The sequence below is a fragment of the Pristiophorus japonicus genome, chromosome 1 (genome assembly GCF_044704955.1).
Source record: "Pristiophorus japonicus isolate sPriJap1 chromosome 1, sPriJap1.hap1, whole genome shotgun sequence".
NCBI classification, from domain to species: domain Eukaryota; kingdom Metazoa; phylum Chordata; class Chondrichthyes; family Pristiophoridae; genus Pristiophorus; species Pristiophorus japonicus.
Genome location: NC_091977.1, coordinates 318,741,550 through 318,763,565, shown reverse-complemented (window position 1 = coordinate 318,763,565; position 22,016 = coordinate 318,741,550). Strand labels below are relative to the sequence as shown.

General features: G+C 45.7%; 1 protein-coding gene across 4 annotated transcripts in view; it reads right to left on the bottom strand.

Moving 5' to 3' along the window:
• Window positions 1–22,016, bottom strand: part of LOC139272308 (myelin basic protein-like) — a 271,092-nt gene that overhangs the window by 195,528 nt on the left and 53,548 nt on the right. For all 4 annotated transcript variants that reach the window (XM_070888585.1, XM_070888583.1, XM_070888584.1 and 1 more), the window contains one exon: window positions 7,734–7,808. In XM_070888585.1, the coding sequence (XP_070744686.1) occupies window positions 7,734–7,793 (60 nt within the window). In that variant the 5' untranslated portion in view covers window positions 7,794–7,808. The remainder of the gene's footprint in view (window positions 1–7,733; window positions 7,809–22,016) is intronic.

Here is a 22,016-nt window from a genome sequence, read left to right as displayed (position 1 = left end):
CGCTGATGTCGTCAGGTCATCATATTTCTATGCCTCGGCTTTAAAAACGCAGAGAACATGGCAAAATTTTTTTTTTGTAATTTGCTTGTAAATAGAACCATAGACCATGCAGCACAGAAGGAGGTCATTCGGCCCATTGTGCTTGTGCCGGCTCTTTGAAAGAGCTATCCAATTAGTCCTATTTTCTCGCTCTTTCTTCATAGGCCTGCAATTTTTTTCTTTAAGTATATCCCTTTTGAAAGTTACAATTGAATCTGCTTCCAGCTCCCTTTCAGGCAGAGCATACCAAATAACTCGCAGAGTAAAAAAAAAATTCTCATCTCTCCCCTGGCTTTTTTTTTTGCCAATTATCTTAAGTCTGTTTCTTCTGGTTACCAACCCTCCTCTCTGTGGAAACAGTTTCTCCCCATCTACTCAAAACACCTCATAAATTTTGAATAGCTCTATTAAATCTCCCCTTAATCTTCGCTGCTCTAAGGAGAACAATCCCAGCTTCTCTAGTCTCTCCACATATCTGAAGTCTCTCTGGTACCATTCTGGTAAATCTCCTCTGCACCCTCTTCAAGGCCCGACATCCTTCCTAAAGTGCGGTGACCAGAGTTGGAGGCAAAATTCTAGCTGCAGTCGAACCAGTGATTTATAAAGGTTTACCATAACTTCCTTGCTTTCGTACTCTATGCCTCTATTTATAAAGCTATGGATCCTGTATGCTTTCATAACAGCTTCATCAACTTGTCCTACCATCTTCAAAGAATATATACACACATATTAAATAATAAAGGCTGTATTCAAGTCAAATTTTTGAGCTAAAGGCCATTCCGTACCTTTATCCTTCAATATTAATGGTAGTAAAGTAACAGGCAAGTCATTTCAGTAGCGATGCGCCTCTAGAACCAACAGCTACTACACAAGGACCTTGTTCCTCATTGACTGCTTTCACAGGCTCAATAGTCATTTAATTGACTCCAGGCAGGGATTAGGAGAACAAAGCCTTCAACTATCTGCTGGCACTGTTCATTGTCCCTGGATGCAGGCAAACATCAATTTAGAGCTTCAAATGCAACTCAGCAATAAAAACAATGAAAAGTTAATCAATTTGTTTAATATTAAAATAAATGTACAGGTCGACTGAACGAGTAAACCCAACGTTTGGTGTGTTAGTGAACAATACAGAGCAGGAACAGTTGGGCATTCATTTCCTCACCTATGTTCAGTTAACTGATCTCATCAGGCAGTGATGAAAGTACTTTGATTAGTCTTAGTGTCCCAGGTCTGGGGGTGGGAGGGGGAGATGCTCTTTGGGTTTTCGCTGTTGATTGCTAGCCTGTGATGGAAACTGCATGTTTGGATAATAGGCTCCGTGGAGAGGCAGGCCATTTGAATAACCTGCCAATATTCACAGCATCTCACCCAACTAGTCCTGTTGAAGGTTAGACGGAGGGCAACCGAGCCCGTGAAATAGTGGGCCCGATATCTACAGGGAGGGAATGGGTGAGCTTGTTTGCGGGGAGTAATGGGGAGCCCGAAAAGGCAGGTGTTCTGTCAAATTTAACAGCAGGACCGCCATTTTTTACTTCCGTTTCCCGCCCGGCAGCCGGACAGATTGACAGGCTGGAAAACCAGCAGCAGGAGGCCGCAACTGGAAACTCTTGGGGATGATCCCTGGCATTCAGGAGGGAGGATGCTACAGATCAAGATTTGGGGGGGTAGGCGAGGAAGAGAGCGCCAATCGGGTGGGAGCGCACGTGAGATCAGGTCTTGGTGCGGGGCGGGGGAGGCAGAGCGCGGCAATCGGCGGGGGGGGGGAAACGAAGGTCGTCAATCGCGATGGTGGGGGCAAGAGAGGGGTCATGATCAGCAGGGAGGAGGCCGAAGGCTTCCTTGAGGGGCTGGTGGGGTTGACTATTCCTGTTCTCCTGGCCCACAAGGAATGCTCTGAATAGCACGAACATGTGGAGCCGTCAGCTCCTGTCTCCCTTTCACTGCCAGGTTTCCCCGACCCCTGGGAAACCCGCCCGGGCAACTATTAAATTTAGAACCGAGCTCCTAATTGCACTGTGGGAACTGAATTTAAATCCGTGAATGAAGTGTCCTGACGGGTTTAGACAGGTTAGATGCAGGAAGAATGTTCCCAATGTTGGGGAAGTCCAGAACCAGGGGTCACAGTCTAAGGATAAGGGGTAAGCCATTTAGGACCGAGATGAGGAGAAACTTCTTCACCCAGAGAGTGGTGAACCTATGGAATTCTCTACCACAGCAAGTAGTTGAGGCCAATTCACTAAATATATTCAAAAGGGAGTTAGATGAAGTCCTTACTACTCGGGGGATCAAGGGGTATGGCGAGAAAGCAGGAAGGGGGTACTGAAGTTTCATGTTCAGCCATGAACTCATTGAATGGCGGTGCAGGCTAGAAGGGCTGAATGGCCTGCTCCTGCACCTATTTTCTATGTTTCTATGTTTCTATGTCCTGCCTCTCGAGGGCAGGACACTCGTAACAGCACACTACCCACTGCCGCAAAAATGGTAACTAGCTCGTATGGGACAGGTTGGGGATGCATTCCCGGTTTAAATTTTGAACATCATCCTCCTCCTCCTCAACCTCCATCTCCACCTCCACCTCCACCTCCACCTTGCCCAGCTTGACAGGTGTTAATGTCAAGGCCGTATCTCACCATGGGTCACTGTATTCAAAAGAAGACATGGAATATGTATGATGGGGCAGGGCAGGGATTAAAAAACTGGAAATGTAAAATACATTTACCTCAGAATTGTTTTTTTTTTAAAGCAGCCATCGGTTTTTCTAAACGAGTGATTGACAAACGAATTTTTCTCTTCTTCTACCTGTTAACTGAGCCATCGGAAAACCATTACAAAATATTAATACGGCACAGGGGTACTTTAGATCAAAGATAACTGGGATGAACGTGATATGCTGGCATTCTGGCTATACTCATCACCTTGTGATGACCTGCTCCGATTAACAGAAAATTAAAACAAACATGTGTGGCGGCCATCTTATTGCAGGGAGGCCATCAGATTCACGGCCTCATTTTATTTCTTCCTCTGAGCCTCTCAACTTAATCTGGCAGTGTAATGTTGGCGAGTGGTGATTGATTGCCTTGGGAACCAACAGGAAGAGAGCTCAGAGGCCAGAGATCAGCGTGTTCTGCAACCAATCGCGGTGCTTGAGAGTTGGATCCTGAGTCGGCCTGTCGGAAGAGCTGGAGAGTCCGTGACGAGAGAGGGAGAGCCCATGAGTTCCGGGGAGTCCGAGTTCAGGAGGTCGGCGAGTCGGTAGGCCCCGAGGTCGGTGAGTCGGGAGTACGGAGGCCGGGAGGTCATTGAGGTGAGTTGGTAAGTAGCTCTCTTTTCTCTATGTCTTTTTAAATAGGTCGCGAGTTCGGAGGCCGAGAGGTCGGTGAGTTCAGGAGGCCACAGAGGTCAGTGAGATGAGATGGTAAGTATCTCTCTTTTTTCTATTTCTTTTTAAGTCGATTTTAAACTAGATAAGTCTAACTAGAGGGATGGCAGTGCAGCTTAGCCCCGTGAAGTGCACATCCTGCGGCATGTGTTAAGTCCTGGACACTTCACGCAGCCTAGACAACCATGTGTGCAGGAGGTGTCTCCAGCTTCAATTGCTCCGCATTTCGGAGCTGGAGCAGCGGGTGGAGTCAATAAGGTGCATCCGCGAGGATGAGAATTACGTGGATAGCACGTTTCAGGAGGTGGTTACCCTGCAGCTTAAAGGCGTGCAGGTGGAGGGGAAGTGGGTGATCACCAGACGTAGTAAGTGTGCTAGGCAGGTAGCGCAGGAGTCCCCCCGTGAGACCATCTCGCTTTCAAACCGATATTCACTTCTGAGTATCGGTAAGGACGATGGTGTCTCTCGGGAGTGCAGCCAATTCCAAGGCACCACGGGTGGCTCAGCTGCACAGGGGGGAGGGACGAAGAACAAAAGAGCCCTAGTGATAGGGGATTCTATAGTTAGGGGAACAGACAGGCCTTTCTGCAGCTGTAGACGTGACTCCCAAATGGTTTTGTGCCTCCCTGGTGCCAGGGTCAAGGATGTCACAGAGCGGACACAGGGCATCCTGGAGGCGGGGGGAGGGTAAACAGCTCGAGGTCATTGTTCATATCGGGACCAACGACATAGGTAAAATGAGGGATGAGGTCCTACAGGAAGAATTTAGGGAGCTAGGAAGAAAATTAAAGGTTAGGATCTCAAAAGGGTAGTAATCTCCAGGTTACTACCGGTGCCATGTGCTAATGAGTACAAGAATAGGATAGAGAGGATGAACACGTGGCTAGAAAATTGGTGTAGGAGGGAGGGCTTTAAATTCTTGAGGCATTGGGACCGCTTCTGGGGGAGATAGGGCCTATACAAATCGGACGCGTTGCACCTCAACAGCGCCAGGACTAATATCCTCGAGGGGAGTTTTGCTAGTGCTGTTGGGGAGAGTTTAAACTAGCATGGCAGGGGGATGGGAACCTGAGAACGAATTCAAAAGAGAAGGAATTAAGCAGAAGTTGGATAGCAAGAATCTAGAAAGCGAATATGTAAGACAGAGGAAACAGGGCTTAGTATGCAGTAAGCAAGGAAGTCTTCCTGTGCTGAATGGTATATACTTTAATGCAAGGTGTATAGTGAATAAGGCGGATGAGCTAAGAGCATAGGTAGACACTTGGGAGTATGATATTATAGCCATTACAGAAACAGGGCTGAAAGAGGGGCAGGTTTGGCAGATTAATATTCCTGGCTACAGGATTTTTAGACAAGATAGAGAGGGGGTTAAAAAGGCAGGGTGGGGTGGGGGGAGGGTGGTGGGGGTTGCGGTACTGATTAAAGAAACTATTACAGCGGTGAGGAGGGATGATATGTCTGAGGGATCATCAACCGAGGCCATATGGGTCGAATTGAAAAATAGAAAAGGGGCGATTACACTGCTGGGCATGTATTATAGACTCCCAAACAGTGGGAGGGAGATAGAGGAGCAAATATGTAGGCAAATTGCTGTGAAGTCTAAAAACCATAGGGTAGTAATAATAGGGGATTTTAACTGTCCAAATATTGATTGGGACAAATTTAGTGTGAAGGGTATAGAGGGTGTGGAATTCTTGAAATGCATTCAAGAGAACTTTTTTAGTCAGTATGTAGCAAGCCCAACACGAGAGGAGGCGGTCTTGGATTTAGTTTTGGGGAATGAAGCTGGGCAGGTTGAAGGGGTATTAGTGGGGGAGCATTTGGGTGCCAGTGACCATAATTCAGCAAGATTCAAGTTGGTTATGGATAAGGACAAGAATAGGCTGGAATAAAAGTTCCGAATTGGGGAAAAGCTAATTTTGCTAAGTTAAGGAGTGATTTGGCCATTGTGGACTGGAAACAGCTACTTGTGGGTAAATCCGTGTCAGAACAGTGGGATGCATATAAGGAGGAGATCCGAAAAAAAGGCTGGGAAAAATAATTCCAGAGCCCCCTGGATGTTGAGGGACTTACAAGGGAGGATTAAGAAAAAAGGGATGCTTATGTCACATATCAACGGCTAAATACTTTAGAATCTTTAGAGGAATATAAAAAGTTAAGAGGCAAAATTAAAAAGGATATTAGGAATGCTAAGAGAGAGCAGTTCTGGTCGCGTATTATAGGAAGGACGTGATTGCACTAGAGAGGGTGCAGAGGAGATTTACTAGGATGCTGCCTGGAATGGAGAATCTTAGTTATGAGGACAGATTGGATTCTCATTGGAACAGAGGAGGTTGAGAGGAGACCTCATTGAGATGTACAAAATATTGAGGAGCCTGGACATAATGGATAGTAAGGGCCTATTTCCATTGGTGGAGGGGGCTATTATGAGGGGGCATAGTTTTAAGGTGGTCGGTGGAAGGTTTACAGGGTTCTTTACGCAGAGGCTTGTGGGGATCTGGAACTCGCTGCCTGGAAGAGTGGTGGATGCAGAAACCCTCACCACTTTTAAGAGATGGTTGGATGGGCACTTAAAGTGCAGCAACCTGCAGGGTTATGGACCTAGAGCTGGTAATTGGGATTAGACTAGATGATGTTTTGTTGGTCGGCGCAGATATAATGGTAAGTACTGCAGGGAATAGAATACAGCCAAGGTGATCTCCTGGATGGGTCAGAGAGGGATTTTCCCAGATTTTTTCCTCCCTAAATTGGCCTGGGTTTTTGCCTCTCCCAGGAGATCACATGGCTCCAGTTGGGGTGGAGTATAGATGTTTTTATTATAAGGGGTGTTGCAATGGTGTGGGGCGGACTGGTTGGGCTGGGTGCTCTTTGCCTTTCCGTCATTGTTCATGGGTTTATATATAACCTTTAGGGCTGCTGACAAAGGGCCATGCGGCTCTTCGTTGACCGGCGTGGACACGATGGGCTGAAATGGCCTCCTTCTGCGCTGTAAATTTCTATGTTTCTATGTTTTACAATAGGGTGGCCAACTCTGGTTTGACGCAATCCAAGAGCTTTCATCACATGACCTCTTGCCTCCAACCTGCCCTGCCCCCACACTCCTGCTAGTGGTTACTCACAATACGCCCAACCACAGGGCACTCCAGCTCCCCACACCAATTGGAAAGCAAACAGACTCTGTTACCCGGTTAGATGATTCTTGACTGCCTTTCCCATCCTCCACCATTTCCCAATATTTTTGTAACTAATAAACAAACACTTTCAAAGAAAATGAAAAAGAAAACCAATTTTATTTTATGATATTTGATTTTTCTCCTGGGTTTGCTGGCAGCAGTGTCCTGGAATTTTACCTTTAATTCCTGCAGGGCAATCCTGTGAGGGGGAGGCGACCCTAATTTATACTCAAGTGAAGCCAGTCAAGCATACTTGGAGGTTCTGAAAGCAATGGGCAGACAAGAGGCCTACAATCAGGCAACATTTGCAGCACGCACTGAAAGATTTGCAACTTTGGAGAAAACAGGGCGGGAACCTGGTGCAATAGTTTCCTGTTTATCTGGCAAGTCGGCTGCCACCACACCACAGCTTTGTTTTATGAATCATACATGCATCTCCAAATAAGGAGGCTTTGGAAATCTTGTGGTAACAAATAATTGGAAGCAGATTCAGCAGAGCTGCCCAAAACTGGCCAGGAAGCTATCATTTGTGATACTTAACAAAATATCAGATGTCAACCGTGGCTCAGTGGGGAGCGCTCTCAGCTCAGAGTCAGAAGATTGTGGCTTCGTAGCCCCCATTCCAGAGACCTGACCACAAAATCCAGGCCGACACTCCCAGTGCAATACTGAGGGAGCGCTGCACTGACTTTCAGATAAGATGTTAAACTGCCCACTCAGGTGAACATAAAAGATCCTATGGCACTATTTTGAAGAAGAGCAGGGGCGTTATCTGCGGTGTACTAGCCAATAGTTATCCCTCAACCAACATCACTAAAACAGATTATATGGTCATTATCACACTGCTGTCTATGGGAGCTTACTGTGCACAAGTTGGTTGCCACGTTTCCTACATTACAACAGTGACTACACTGCAAAAGTACTTCATTGGCTGTAAAGCACTTTGAGACATCTTGAGGACATGAAAGACACTATAGAAATGCAAGTTTTTTCTTGCTAACCGGATTAAAAGTGAATCAAAATTCTATCCCACTATTAAACAACTTTACACCATGTCTAATTTAAAACTTGGAGATATACTACGTGCACACACTAAAAAAGAGACAATTCGCATCAGTAAGTAAAGCAGGTGTCCTTACTTTGGCTGGCTGGTCACTAGTTGTATGATGGGATTCGTGTTTACCAGACTGGTTGCCCATTCTGACCTTTTGGAGCTGTGAAAGAAAAAAAAAATACAGCATGTTATTTGGCATAGAAAACATTAAAATGATAACTTGAGACATCCATCACTTTTTTGGTGTACGTAGATTTGGATGTGTCCGAATCACAGGAAGTTAGCATGCAGGTAGAGCAAGCAAGGAGATTGGAGTACAAGAGTAAAGAAGTCTTATTACAGTTATATAGGGCTTTAGTGACACCTCACCTGGAGCCTTTGTATAGTTCTGGTCTCCTTAATGGAGCAAGGACATACTTGCCTTAGTGGGGGGGGGGGGGAAGAGGGGGCGCAACAAAGCAACAAAGGCTCACGAGATCGATTCCTGGAATGAAGGGGAATTGTCCTATAAAGAGATTGGCCTATATTCTCTGGAGTTTAGAAGAATGAGAGGTGATCTCATTAAAATGTATAAACTTCTTCAGACGGCTTGACAGGGTATAACGTAACATCCCAAGGCGCTTCGCAGGAGCATTATCAGGCAAAATGTGAGACTGAGCCACATCAGCTCTGTTATTCCCTCCCTAAACCTCTCCATCTCTCTCCTTTAAGCTGCTTCTTAAGCTTCTTTGACCAAGCTTTTGGTCACCACTCCTAATGTCTTCTTATGTGGCTCAGTGTCAAATTTCATCTGATAAAGCTCCTGTGAAGCGCCTTTGAACATTTTTCTACGTTAAAGGCGCTGTAAAATGCAAGTTGCTGTAGTTGCTATACATAATGGTAATGTTACACTAAAATGCCACAATTCTAAAGGGAGTGCAGGGACAGAGGCACCTCTGTCTTTGAAGGTGGCAGACAAGTTAAGAAGGCTGTTAAAAAAGCGTATGGGATCCTGGGCTTTATTAATAGAGGCACAGAGTACAAAAGCAACAGAGTTATGGTAAACCTTTAGAAAACACTGGTTAGGCCTCAGCTGGAGTACTGTATTCAATTCTGGGCACCACACTTTGGGAACAATATCAAGACCTTGGAGAGGATGAAGAAGAGATTTACTAGAATGGTACCAGGGATGAGGGACTTCAGTTATGTGGAGAGACTGGAGAAGCTGCGATTGTTAGCCTTAGAGCAGAGGTCAAGAGGAAACTTGATAGAGGTGTTCAAAATGTTTTTGATAATAAAGAGAAACTGTTGCCAATGGCAGAAGGGTTGATAACCAGAGGACATAGATTTAAGGTGATTGGAAAAAGAAACAGCGGCGACATGAGGAAATGTATTCTTTATTTTTTTATAAACACAGCGAGTTGTTCGGATCTGGAAATCTGGAATGCACTGCCTTAAACTGTCAGTGTCAGCTGTGGCTCAGTGGGTAGCATACTCGCCTCTGGGTCCAAATCCCATTCCAGAGACTTGAGCACATAAATCTACGCTGACACTCCAGTGCAGTGCTGAGAGAGTACTGCACTGACGGAAGTGCCGCCTTTCGGATGAGATGTTAAACCGAGGCCTCATCTGCTCTCTCATGTGGATGTAAAAGAATCCGTGGCACTATTCTGAAGAAGATTAGGGGAGATATCCCTGGTGTCCTAGCCAAAATTTATCTCTCAATCAACATAACAAAAACAGATGATCTGGTCATTATCACATTGCTATTTGTGGGACTGTCAGGTGGAGCATGGCAGCGAGGAAGATTGAGAAGAGGGTTGGAGCGATGACGCAGCCCTGTTTGACCCCGGTCCGGACTTGGATTGGATCTGTAATGGATCCGCTGGTAAGGATCACGTCCTGCATGTCATCATGGAGTAGGCAAAGGATGTTGACAAACTTTTGGGGGCATCCGAAATGGAGGAGGAGAGTGTCAAAGGCCTTTGTAAGATCGCTATGTATAAGGGCTGGTGCTGCTCCCTGCATTTTTTCTGCAGCTGTTGCACTGCAAAGCTCATGTCCGTTGTGCCCCGTAGGGGACAAAATCCGCACTGTGATTCCGGGAGGAGCTCCTCGGCCACAGGGAGAAGACGGTTGAGGAGAACTCTAGCGACACTTTCCCAGTGGCTGATAGCAGGGAGATTCCCCTGTAGTTGCCGCAGTCAGACTTGTCCCCTGACTTGACTTCGGCCGCCTGAGGAAAAGTGTTCAAAGACCAGGTCCACAAATCTACCACCAAGCTCATGGTCGACAGGGCTGTAGTAATACCCACCCTCCTGTATGGATCTGAGGCATGGACGATGTACAGAAGACACCTCAAGTCGCTGGAGATATATCACCAATGATGTCTCCACAAGATCTTGCAAATCCGTTGGGAGGACAGGCGCACCAACATCATGTCCTCGTCCGGGTTAACATCCTCAGCATTGAAGCACTGACCACACTCGATCAACTTCGCTGGGCAGGCCACATAGTTTGCATGCCAGACACAAGACTCCCTACCTAAGCAAATGTCCTATGTGGAGCTTCTTCACGGCAAATGAGCCAAAGGTGGGCAGTGGAAACATAACAAGGACACCCTCAAAGCCTCTCTAATAAAGTGTGACACCTAGGGCGGTCCCTGGCCGAAGACCGCCCTAGGTGGAGAAAGTGCATCTGGGAGGGCGCAAAGTTCTTTGATTCTCAACGCTGAGAGCATGAAGAGGTCAAGCACAGGCAGTGGAAGGAGCGTGTGGAAAACCAGTCCCACCCACCCCTTCCCTCGACGAATGTCTGTCCCACCTGTGACAACATCTGTGACTCTCATATTGGACTGTTCAGCCACCAAAGAACTTGCTTCAGGAGTGGAAGCAAGTCTTCCTCAATTCCGAGGGACTGCCTATGTTTGTGCGCAAATTGGCTGCCGCGTTTACTACATTACAACAGTGACTACACTCCAAAAGTACTTCATTAGCTGTAAAGTGCTTTGAGATGTCCAGTGGTCATGAAAGGCGCTATATAAAGGCGGTGGAAGCAGATTCAATGATAACATTCAAAAAAAGCGAATTGGACAAATACTTAAAAGGAAAATAATTGCAGGGCTATGGGGAAAGAGCAAGGGAGTGGGATTAATTGGATCGCTCTACCAAAGAGCCAGCACAGACTCGAGGGGCCAAATGGCATTCTGTGCTGTATCATTCTATGATTCTATAAACTGTAAACCAGAAATCTCCACGGAATTCTATGCAGCCATTAGATTTCAACAGCTCAGGCACCAACATACATGTCCACTCAACTCAAGTGCATTATTTACTTGCCGAAGATTAATGGGTTATTAATTACTTGATGAAATGAATATTTATGAGACTTCCCAGCTACTTCTGGAAAAAAAATTGTAGTCATTGCAGAACACAAGATGAGGTACAAATTATTCACCACCTTTTCCTTTCACTTTTATTCCGCCAAACACAAACACCCTTCCACAAAGAGCTATTTGTATTGTTATGCCTATTCTCCCAAGCACTCCTGCAATTTCTGGCAAATTTGCAATTAAAAAAAACAACACAACGGATTTTTAAAAATATTAACATTCTCATTTGTATCACAGTAATCGAATGGATTTCCTAACTGGCACACTCTAAACCTTGTGAAAACTCATGAAATGATAAGCCCTTTTAAAAAAAAATTTGAAAAAGCAGAAGTGGAAGAAATGCACTCGTGAGAAAAAAAAATGAATTTAATTTAATTACATGCCAATCTTTAGTTTTTTTAAAATACAAACTTATGCAAGCAACTCGGATTGTTTTCTTAAAGTTTCAAGTTAATACAGTTGCAGCACCTAAAATCAGAAACCCTCGGGACCGAGGCCTTTCCGGATTCTGGGCTTTTCCGGACTTTCGATTTATTTCTCTCATCACGAATCCGGAAACACCCAGGTTCAGGTATTTCCGAATTTCGTAACGTCAGAAAGGGGAGGAGGGGGCGGGGCGCGGGGGGTAGGTGGGATTCCCGCCGAGGGTTGTTCGGGCCGTTCGACCCCGCCGAGGAGGATGTTGGGCTGGCCAGTCCCGACGAGGATGTCATCGAGCGGGGCCCCGCCGAGTAGACCCTGAGGTCAGCAGGGTCGTCGGGTCCGGATTCCAGAACATTCTACGGATTCCGGTCGACCCTGCCACCGATCGTCCCGAAGTCCGTTACATTCTGGAACTCTGGATTCTTGACACTGCACCTGTTACAAGGTTTATACAAATCAGGTTTTGTGAGAAGAGGCTTTTCTCTCAGTCACAAGGTTGTGGGTTCAAGTCCCACTCCCAGAGATTTAAGCACATAAATCTAGGCGGACACCCCAGTGCAGTGCTGAGGGAGTGCGGCACTGTCTGAGGTGCCGTCTTTCAGAGGAGATGTTAAACCGAGGCCCTGCCTGGCCCCTCAGGTGGACGTAAAAGATCCCATGGCACCCTTCGACAAAGAGCAGGGGAGTTCTCCCCGGTGTCCCGGAGCAATATTTATTCCTCAACCAGCATCACTAAAACAAATGATCTGGTGATTATCATAGTGCAGTTTGTGGGAGCTTGCTGTGCTTGCTGTGTGCAAATTGAGTGCCACGTTTCCAACATTAAAAGTGACTAGACTTCATTGGCTGTAAAGCTTTTTGGGATGTCCTGAGGTCGTGATAGGCGCTACAAAAATGCAAGTCTTTATTTTATCTCTGTGCTCTATACATGCAGATCGTCCATAGACGTGCAAATGAAATGTTAGGAAAGGTGCAGCTCTAGAATTAAGGGCAAAAACAAGAAAAACAAAACATACTTGACCACTGTCCGTCCTTTTTAGATGAGTCCCAACAGCAGCCCATGACTAAAGAACAATTTCTGGGATTTGGAATATATTGTGATACGTGCTTAGTAAAAATCCAGCATTACCTAATATCTAATATAACAAAAGCTGCCACTTTTCTCTTTTGCTTAAAAATGTAGTCAACCTTAAAATGAGCACGACTAGTGTCTCCCAGTGGGTAAGTGGAAGACAACAACAACTTGCATTCATAGAACATCTTTAACGTAGTAAAGCGTTCTAAAGCGCTTCACAGGAGCGTCAAACAAACAAACAAACTTTGTCAGCGAGCCACAAGAGGGAATATTAGGCAGGTGAGGTAGGTTTTAAGGAGCGTCGTAAAAGGAGGACAGAGAGAGAGGCGGAGAGGTTTAGGGAGGGAATTTCAGAGCTAAAGGCCTTGCCAGCTGAAGGCATGGCCACCAATGGTGGAGCGATGAAAATTGAAGATGCACAAGAGGCCAGAATTAGAGGAGCATAGAGATCTCGAATGGTTGTAGTTCTAGAGGAGCTTACAGAGATAGGAAGGGACGAAGCCATGGAGGGATTTGAACACAAGGGTGAGAAAAAAAGCAACGTGTTGCTGGACTGGGAGCCAATTTAGATCAGCGATCACAGGCGTGACCCAACTAGGAACCCTATTCATTTTGATCAGATACAAATTGGGGCAAATTGCAGAAAGCCATCATCACATGTATTATATTCCTACATAGAAACATAGAAAATAGGAGCAGTAGTAGGCTAGTCGGCTCTTTGAGTCTGCACCGCCATTCAATATGATCATGGCTGATCCTCCATCTCAACACCATTTTCCCGCTTTTTCCCCATAATCCCTTGATGTCTTTTGTGTCTAGAAATCTATCTATCTCCCTCTTAAATATATTCAGTGACTTGGCCTCCACAGCCTTCTGTGGTAGAGAATTCCACAGGTTCCCCACCCTCCGAGTGAAAAAATTTCTCCTCATGTCGGTACTAAATTTCCTACCCCGTATTCTGAGACTGTGACCCTTTATTCTAGACTTTCCAGCCAGGGGAAACATCCTCCCCGCATACAGTCTATCCAACCCTGTCAGAATTTTATACGTTTCAATGAGATCCCCTCTCATTCTTCTAAACTCTAGTGAATATAGGCTGAGTCGACCTAATCTCTCTTCACAAGACAGTCCTGCCATCCCAGGAATCAGTCTGGTGAACCTTCGCTGCACCCCCTCTATGGCAAGTATATCCTTTCTTAGGTAAGGAGACCAAAACTGCACACAATACTCCAGGTGCGGTCTCACCAATGCCCTGTATAACTGTAGTAAGACATCCTTGCTCCTGTACTCAAATCCTCTTGCAATGAAGGCCAACATATTATTTGCCTTCCTAACTGCTTGCTGCATCTACATGTTTGCTTTCAATGACTGATGTACAAGGACACCCAGGTCCCTCTGCGCATCAACACTTCCCAAGCTATTAGCATTTAAATAATACTTTGTCCTTATGTTTTTCCTACCAAGTAGATAACTTCACATTTATCCACGTTATACTGCATCTGCCATGTGTTTGCCCACTTACTCAACCTATCCAAATCGTCTTGCAGCGACTTTGCATCCTCCTCACAACCCACAATCCCACCTAGTTTTGTGTCGTCAGAAAACTTGGAAATATTACATTTGGTTCCCTCATCCAAATCATTTATATATATTGTGAAAAGCTGGGGTCCAAGCACTGATCCCTGTGGTACCCCACTAGTCACTGCCCGCCACCCTGAAAAAGACCCGTTTATTCTTACTCTCTGTTTCCTGTCAGTTAACCAATTTTCAATCCAAGCCAATACATTACCCCCAATCCTATATGCGTTCACTTTGCACACTAACCTCTTATGTGGGACTTTATCAAAAGGCATTCTGAAAATCCAAATACATTACATCCACTGGTTCTCCCTTATCTATTCTATCAGTTATATCCTCAAAAAACTCCAGTAGGTTTGTCAAACATGAGTTTCCTTTCATAAATCCATGTTGACTTTGTTTAATCCCATTGATATTATCTAAGTGTGCCATTATCACATCCTTTATAATAGACTCTAGCATTTACCCTACAACTGATGTTTGGCTAACCGGTCTGTAGTTCCCTGTTTTCTCTCTCCCTCCTTTTTTAAATAGTGGGGTTACATTTGCCACCTTCCAATCTGCAGGAACTGTTCTATAATCTATAGAATTTTGGAAGATGACAACCAATACATCTACTATTTCCATGGCTACCTCTTAGTACTCTGGGATGCAGATCATCAGGCCCTGGGGATTTATCAGCCTTCAGTCCCATTAGTTTCTCCAGCACTATTTTCTTACTAATAATCATTTCCTTTAATTTCTCTTGCTCATTAGACCCTTGGCATTGCTAGGACGTTATTTTTGTGTCATCTTCCGTAATTGTTCTACCATTTCCTTGTTCCCCATAATAAATTCTCCTGTTTCTGTCTGTAAAGGACCGACATTTGTCTTCACTAATCTTTTTCTTTTTACGTACTTATAGAAACTTTTGCAATCGTTTTTTATGTTCCTTGCAAGTTTACTCTCATACTCTATTTTTCCCTCTTAATCAATCTCTTGGTCCTTTTTTTGCTGAATTCTAAACTGCTCCCAATTCTCAGGCTTGCTACTTTTTCTGACAACTTTGTATAAAGTTGTCTTTGAATCTAATACTATCCTTAATTTCTTTTGTTAGCCATGGTTGGGCCACTATTCCTTGTGTGTTTTTACATCAGAATGGAATGTATAACTGTTACAATTCATGCATTCGTTCCTTAAATGTTAGCCATTGCCGATCCACCATCATGCCTTTTAATGAATCTTCCTAATTTATCATAGCTAATTCATTCCTCATACCTTTGTAGTTTCCTTTGTTTAGATTTAGGACCCTAGTTTCGGGTTGGACTACTTCACTTTCCATCTTAATAAAGAATTCAATCATGTTATGGTCACTCTTCCCTAAAGGACCCCGCACAACAAGACTGTTAATTAACCCCTTCTCATTACACAATACCCAATCGAGGATAGCCTGTTCCCTAGTAGGCTCCTCAACATACTGGTCTAAAAAACCATCTCGTACACACTCCAGGAATTCATCAGCCACAGCATTATTACTAATTTGGTTTGGCCGGTCTACATGTACATTAAAGTCACCTACGATTACTGTAGTACCCTTGTTACTGAAGTACATGTATCTCTCATTTCCTGTTTGATGCCGTCCCCTACACTATCACTACTGTTTGGAGGCCGATAAACAATTCCCACCAATGTTTTCTGCCCCTTAGCTTCACCCAGATTGATTCTCCATCTTGATCTTTTGAGCCAATATCCTTTCTCACTATTGCTCTGATTTCATCCTTTACTAACAATGCCACACCACCCCCTCTTCCTTTTTGCCTGTCCTTCCTAAATATTGAATAATCTTCGATACTCAGTTCCCAACCCTGGTCAGCCTGCAACCATGTCTCCGTAATTACAACTATATTGTATCCGTTTACATCTATTTGCGCTGTTAATTCGTCTACCTTATTACAGATGCTTCGTGCATTCAGATACAATGCTTTTAGATTTGTCTTTTTAACATTATTAGACATCTTAACATTATTTTGTACTATAGCCCTATTTGTCTTATTATTTTTTCTTACCTGGACCTTATTTGTTAGTGCACTCTTTTGTTTGTATGTTCTGTCCCTTCCTGACATAATCTGGTTATCCTTATCACAATCACTTTCCTGCATTGCTTCCTTTTCTTTTCTCTTTCGCACTATAGATTTCTCTCCAATGCGACTGTCTTCCCGCCTCCCCCCCCTCCCCTTATTTAGTTTAAAGCCCTGTCTACCTCCCTAGTTATTCGATTCGCTAGAACTTTGGTCCCAGCATAATTCAGGTGTAGTCCGTCCCCACGGAACAGCTCTCTCTTTCCAGAGTATTGGTGCCAGTGCCCCACGAATCGAAACCCACTTCTCCCACACCAACTTGCTCATGGCTCAAGTAATAATGCAGAGATTATTACCTTTGTGGTTCTGCTTTTCAATTTAGTCCCTAGCTGTTAAAACTTTCTCAGCAGAACCTCTTTCTTAGTCCTACCTATGTCATTGGTACCTGCGTGTACCACGACAACTGGATCCTCCCCCTCCCACTCCAAGTTTTTCTCCAGCCCGGAGGAGATGTCCTTTATCCTGGCACTGGGTAGGCAACACAGCCTTCGGGACGCATGCTCTCGGCTGCAGAGAGCCCTATCTATCCCCCTAACTATACTGTTCCCCCATCACAACCACCTGCCTCTTTACTCCCCCCACTTGAATGGCTTTCTGCACCACGGTGCCTTGGTCAGTCTACTCATCCACCCCGCAGTCTGCACACTTGTCCACAAGGGTTGCAATAACCTCAACTCTATTGGACAAGTGCAGGGACTGAGGCTCCTGCAATACTACCTCCTGGATCCCCTTACCTGCTTCACTCGCAGTTACACTCTCCTGTCCCTGACCACGTGTCAATTCTAAAGTATTTAATCTAGAGGGTGTGGCTGCCTCCCTGATGTCTCGCAATGTCTACAACTCAAACTCCAGCTCCTCAACTCAGAGCCGAAATTCGTCGAGCCGCAGGCACTTACCGCAGATGTAGTCGCCCCGGACCCCACGCCCAAATTTTTCTCTCAAGCAGTATTTCTCTGTAGAAAACCTATTATTTATAATGCTACATATAATTTTAAAAATTGCCCAATATAGACATACAGCAAACCTTTTGGTTTGACTGCCATTAGGCACATATGGACGTATGTGACAATTTGAAGAAATTTAGTACAGGTTCGACCTCGCGAATCCGGCAACCTCGGGACCGAGGCCAAGCTGGTTTTCGTGTTTTTCCGGACTTCGGAATGTCTTTGTGATGTCACGAATCCGGAAACATCCAAGTCCAGGTTTGGGTATTTCCAGATTTCAGAATGTCAGAAGGTGTGGAGGGGGGGTGCTCGCCGGGGAGCTGTTCGGGTCACCGGCCCCGTCGATGAGGTTGTCGGGCGGGGCCCCGCCGCAGAGGAAATGTTCCTTATCTGGCCCGAGGTAGGTGGAGTCGGGCAGCTGAGGTAAAGGGGAGGGAGGGGGGCCGGAGTGAGGTCGGGGCGGGGCGGGGTCGGTTCACCGAAGCGGGGGAATCCGGATATCGGAATATTTTCCGGTTTCCAGACGACCCAGCCACGGATCGGTCCAGTGTCCGGATTCCGGAATATTCTGGATTCCGGAATATTCTGGATTCCGGAACTCCGGGTTTTGGAGGTCGAACGTGTACTCACTCTTGGATGGGGACTAAACTTGCTTTCCTGGATGACTTGGCTAGAAGTTTCTAGAAGTAGCCAAAACCACAAGATTTATTCTTCTATTTTTGCAAGGGCAGATTTTTATGCTACGATAATATTTTAGAAGGCAGATGTTGGCAGGAGCTATATTCAGCTCTGTAAAAGGGCTTGGTAAGTCATTATTGCTGAGCTAAGCTGAAATAGTGCTTCTGACACTTTTTTTTAATGGTGAGCCATGTCACAGTTTGAAAGTACACAGTCACTCCTATTTAGAATAAATGCGCACTTTTAAATTAGTTTTCAGCCATTTTGTAACAATATTTTATGATTCTTTTACATGTAGGGTTACTCTGCCAGATTACTTGCTGAACCCAAAAGGGAATTATAATATTTTCAATGGATTTCCTTTCTTGTGTATGAAGTTAAAAAGAAAAATAAATTCCATGGAGTCGAACGTTTCCTCAACCACCCCTCAGCTCCACAAAGTCCCACTTGTTTAGCTCACTAATTTGAGCCATGTGAAGAGTGAGGTGAAGACCAACAAGTCATACTGGGCAAGGGCAATCTCAAAAGGTCCTCCAGCAGCCAGCCAAATGGCAGCATGGGTATAGGTTCCAGGGGCACCCTGCCCACCTGCATGCTCAGATGGAAAACACAATACAGATAGGAATGGGAAAAATGTTTAAAAATGACCTTGCAGTGATAGCCTCAGCCTTAAAAAAGGAAATGAGAACCAATAAACAATAGATCTGGTACTCTGTGGGAAATATCCAGTTCTCTATAAATATTAATGAGGAGCTAGACATCCTGGGGATTTAGGTCAACTAGACAACTTAAAAAACGATGATGTTAATTTGCCTCTAAGACAGACAAATCCATGCCAGGCTCCTAGTGGCTGCCAGTCATCATCATCATAGGCAGTCACTCAGAATCGAGGAAAATTTGCTTCCACTCCTGAAGTGAGTTATTTGATGGCTGAACAGTCCAATGCGAGAGCCACAGACTCTGTCACAGGTGGCACAGACAGTCGGCGAGGGAAGGGGTGGGTGGGACTGGTTTGCCACCCGCTCCTTCCGCTGCCTGCGCTTGACCTCTTCATGCTCTCGCCGTTGAGACTCGAAGGGCTCAACGCCCTCCCGAATGCACTTTCTCCACTTAGCGCGGTCTTTGGCCAGGGACTCCCAGGTGTCAGTGGTGATGTCGCACTTTATCAGGGAGGCTTTGAGGGTGTCCTTGTAACGTTTCCGCTGCCCACCTCTGGCTCACTTGCCGTGAAGGAGCTCCGCATTGAGCACTTGCTTAGGGAGTCTCGTGTCTGGCATGCAAACTACGTGGCCTGCCCAGCGAAGCTGATCAAATGTGGTCAGTGCTTCAGTGCTGGGGATGTTAGCCTGGAGGAGGACACTGATGTTGGTGCGCCTGTCCTCCCAGGGGATTTGCAGGACTGTTGGGCAACTGCTTGCTGCCATCTGTATCCAGTTTGTATCTTGTAACAGGCCCCTTGGAAGGCAGCAAACCCACATAAAAAGAAGGAACAAGTATTTTGCTTGTTCATTAAAACACAGAAGCGCATTCAACTCAAATGTTCACCGTGTCTGGATGAGAAATTATAATCATTTAAAAATGAGTTCTCTTACTCGGCATGACCAACTCAGGTGTATTATGCCTTGGGCTATAGTCGCACTGTGGAGCCAATGAATGTATATGGAGGTTTAATCCACCCCCAACTCTCCCTACTAATCTTCCCTTCATATATAGGAGCACGATAACAGGAGTAGGCCATTCAGCCCCTCGAGGCTGTTTCGTCATTCAGTTGGATCATGGCTGCTCTGTACCTCAACTTAACTTACTTGCCTCAGCTCCATATCCCTTGTCATCCTTACCCAACAAAAACCTATCGATCTCAGCCTTGAAAGCTCCAAGAGACCAGAGGCGGGTAAAGAATTATAGGGCCCAAGTTTCCACACGATAAAAAACAGGCGCCCCTCCGAGCTGGGCGCCCGTTTTTCGCGCCTAAAAAAAACCTCGCAATTCTGGAGCGTTCTGCAGCTCCTAGTCTGCCTGGCGCGGCGCCCAGGGGGGCGGAGCCTACACTCGCGCCGGTTTTGTAAGTGGGAGCGGGCGGGTACTATTTAAATTAGTTTTTTTCCTGCCGGCAACGCTGTGCGTGCGCGTTGGAGCGTTCGCGCATGCTCAGTGTGAAAGAAACATTGGTACTCGGCCATTTTTGTAGTTTTTTGTAGCTGTTTAATTTTTGAACATTTTTTTATAAAAGTACATTACCATCAGCACATCAGCACTTGCAGCCTTCTCACTGTCTCCTTCCCCCCCCCGGGAACAAAACGGCTGTTTAATTTCCCCCCCCCCCGCGGGAACGAAACGCCTGCAGAATTCTCCGTGCCTGAAGCACTTTCACACAGGTAGGAAGATGGTTTATTTAATCTTTTCTTTGCTTATAAATGTTTATTCAGGTTGGATTTATTTGTATAATATTTGCAGAAGTATAAATAAGGATTTATTATAGAATTTAATGAGTTCCCTCCCCACCCCCCCACCTCGTTCTGGACGCCTAATTTGTAATCTGCGCCTGATTTTTTAATGTGTAGACAAGGTTTTTTCAGTTCTACAAAAATCTTCACTTGCTCCATTCTAACTTAGTTTGGAGTACGTTTTCACTGTGGAAACTTTGAAATCAGGTGTCAGTGGCCGGACACGCCCCCTTTTGAAGAAAAAATTCTGTTCCAAAGTAGAAATGTTCTACCTGACTAGAACTGCAGAAAATAAAATGTGGAGAATTGCAATTTCTAAGATAGTCCTTTCTCCACCAGTTGCTCCTAAAAATCAGGCGCAAATCATGTGGAAACTTGGGCCCATAAAGTCTACAGCACAGAAACAGACATTTCAGCCCAACTGAACTCTCAGCATTGCAGCCGTGTGTGGGTGTGTGGGTCTATAACTGTGCTGATGAGGCAAACTCAGTACGTCTTAAAGAGCAGTTCCCGACACAGAATATAAATCGGTGCGAGCAATGCATGGAGGTAGTTCTCCTGAAACAGGAACCAAACCTTAAGCATCAAAGGTGCCCGTCATTAACCTTGTAGTAAAGATTAAGCATGCTGTGCTTCTGGCTGAGACTCATTGCTACACCATCCAACACATCTGCACAGAAGTCCAAATGCTTTGAATGGTAGCGTTAATTTGTTCTATTCATTGCTCTTGATCCAAAATTAACACTGAGCAATGCAGACACCTGGGGTGCGAAATTGCTCCGGGGCCGACACAGAATTGCCCTTACTGCCCCTGAAAGGAAGCGGAGCGTAATCTCCCATGCTCCACTTCCTTTAGGAGCGGTTCTCAAAGCGCTACGCGAATGCTCCGAGTAGTCAGCCGACAAAAAAAGATGGCGGCACGGGGCACTGGCGCCCTCTCCTTTAATCATCACCAGAGAGCGAATGCTGGCGAGTTGACATCAGCCTCGTGGCCTGCGGGGCAATTTCCTCCACGGGGCTTCAAGGGGTCAGTGCGGGGCGGTGAGGAGCAGGACAGCCTCCGCAAACTCCTGGGCAATTTCCCGGGAATAGCGCCCCCCCCCCCTCCCACCCACGCGAAAACTGTCTTGCGCCCCGTTAGCACCCCCTGGAGGCGCTATAAAAAGGGGCAATTTCACCCTCCTGTACTTTACACAACTAAGCAGCATCCTATATATTCTAAGCAGTATCCTAACCCGAACTGCTAGTTTTGGGGGAAGCACCTTATAAAATTAATAACTGTATCTGGAAGAAGAACTGAAGATTCCTCTCAGTTTACAGGATACTCACCTCGTGTTTCCCCAAAGTCTTTCCACCATCTACAAGGCACAAATCAGGAGAGTGATGGAATACTCTCCACTTGCCTGGATGAGTACAGCTCCAACAACATTCAAGAAGCTCGACATCATAAAGGACAAAGCAGCCCGCTTGATTGGCATCCCATCCACCACCTTCAACATTCACTCCCTTCACCACCTGCGCACCTTGGCTGCAGTGTGTACCATCTACAAAATGCACTGAGCAACTCACCAAGGCTTCTTTGGCAGCACCTCCCAAACCCGCGACCTCTACCACCGAGAAGAACAAGGGCAGCAGGTGTATGGGAGCACCATCACCTGCAAGTTCTCTTCCAAGTTACACACCATCCTAACTTGGAAATATATCGGCGTTCCTTCATCGTCGCTGGGTCAAAAATCCTG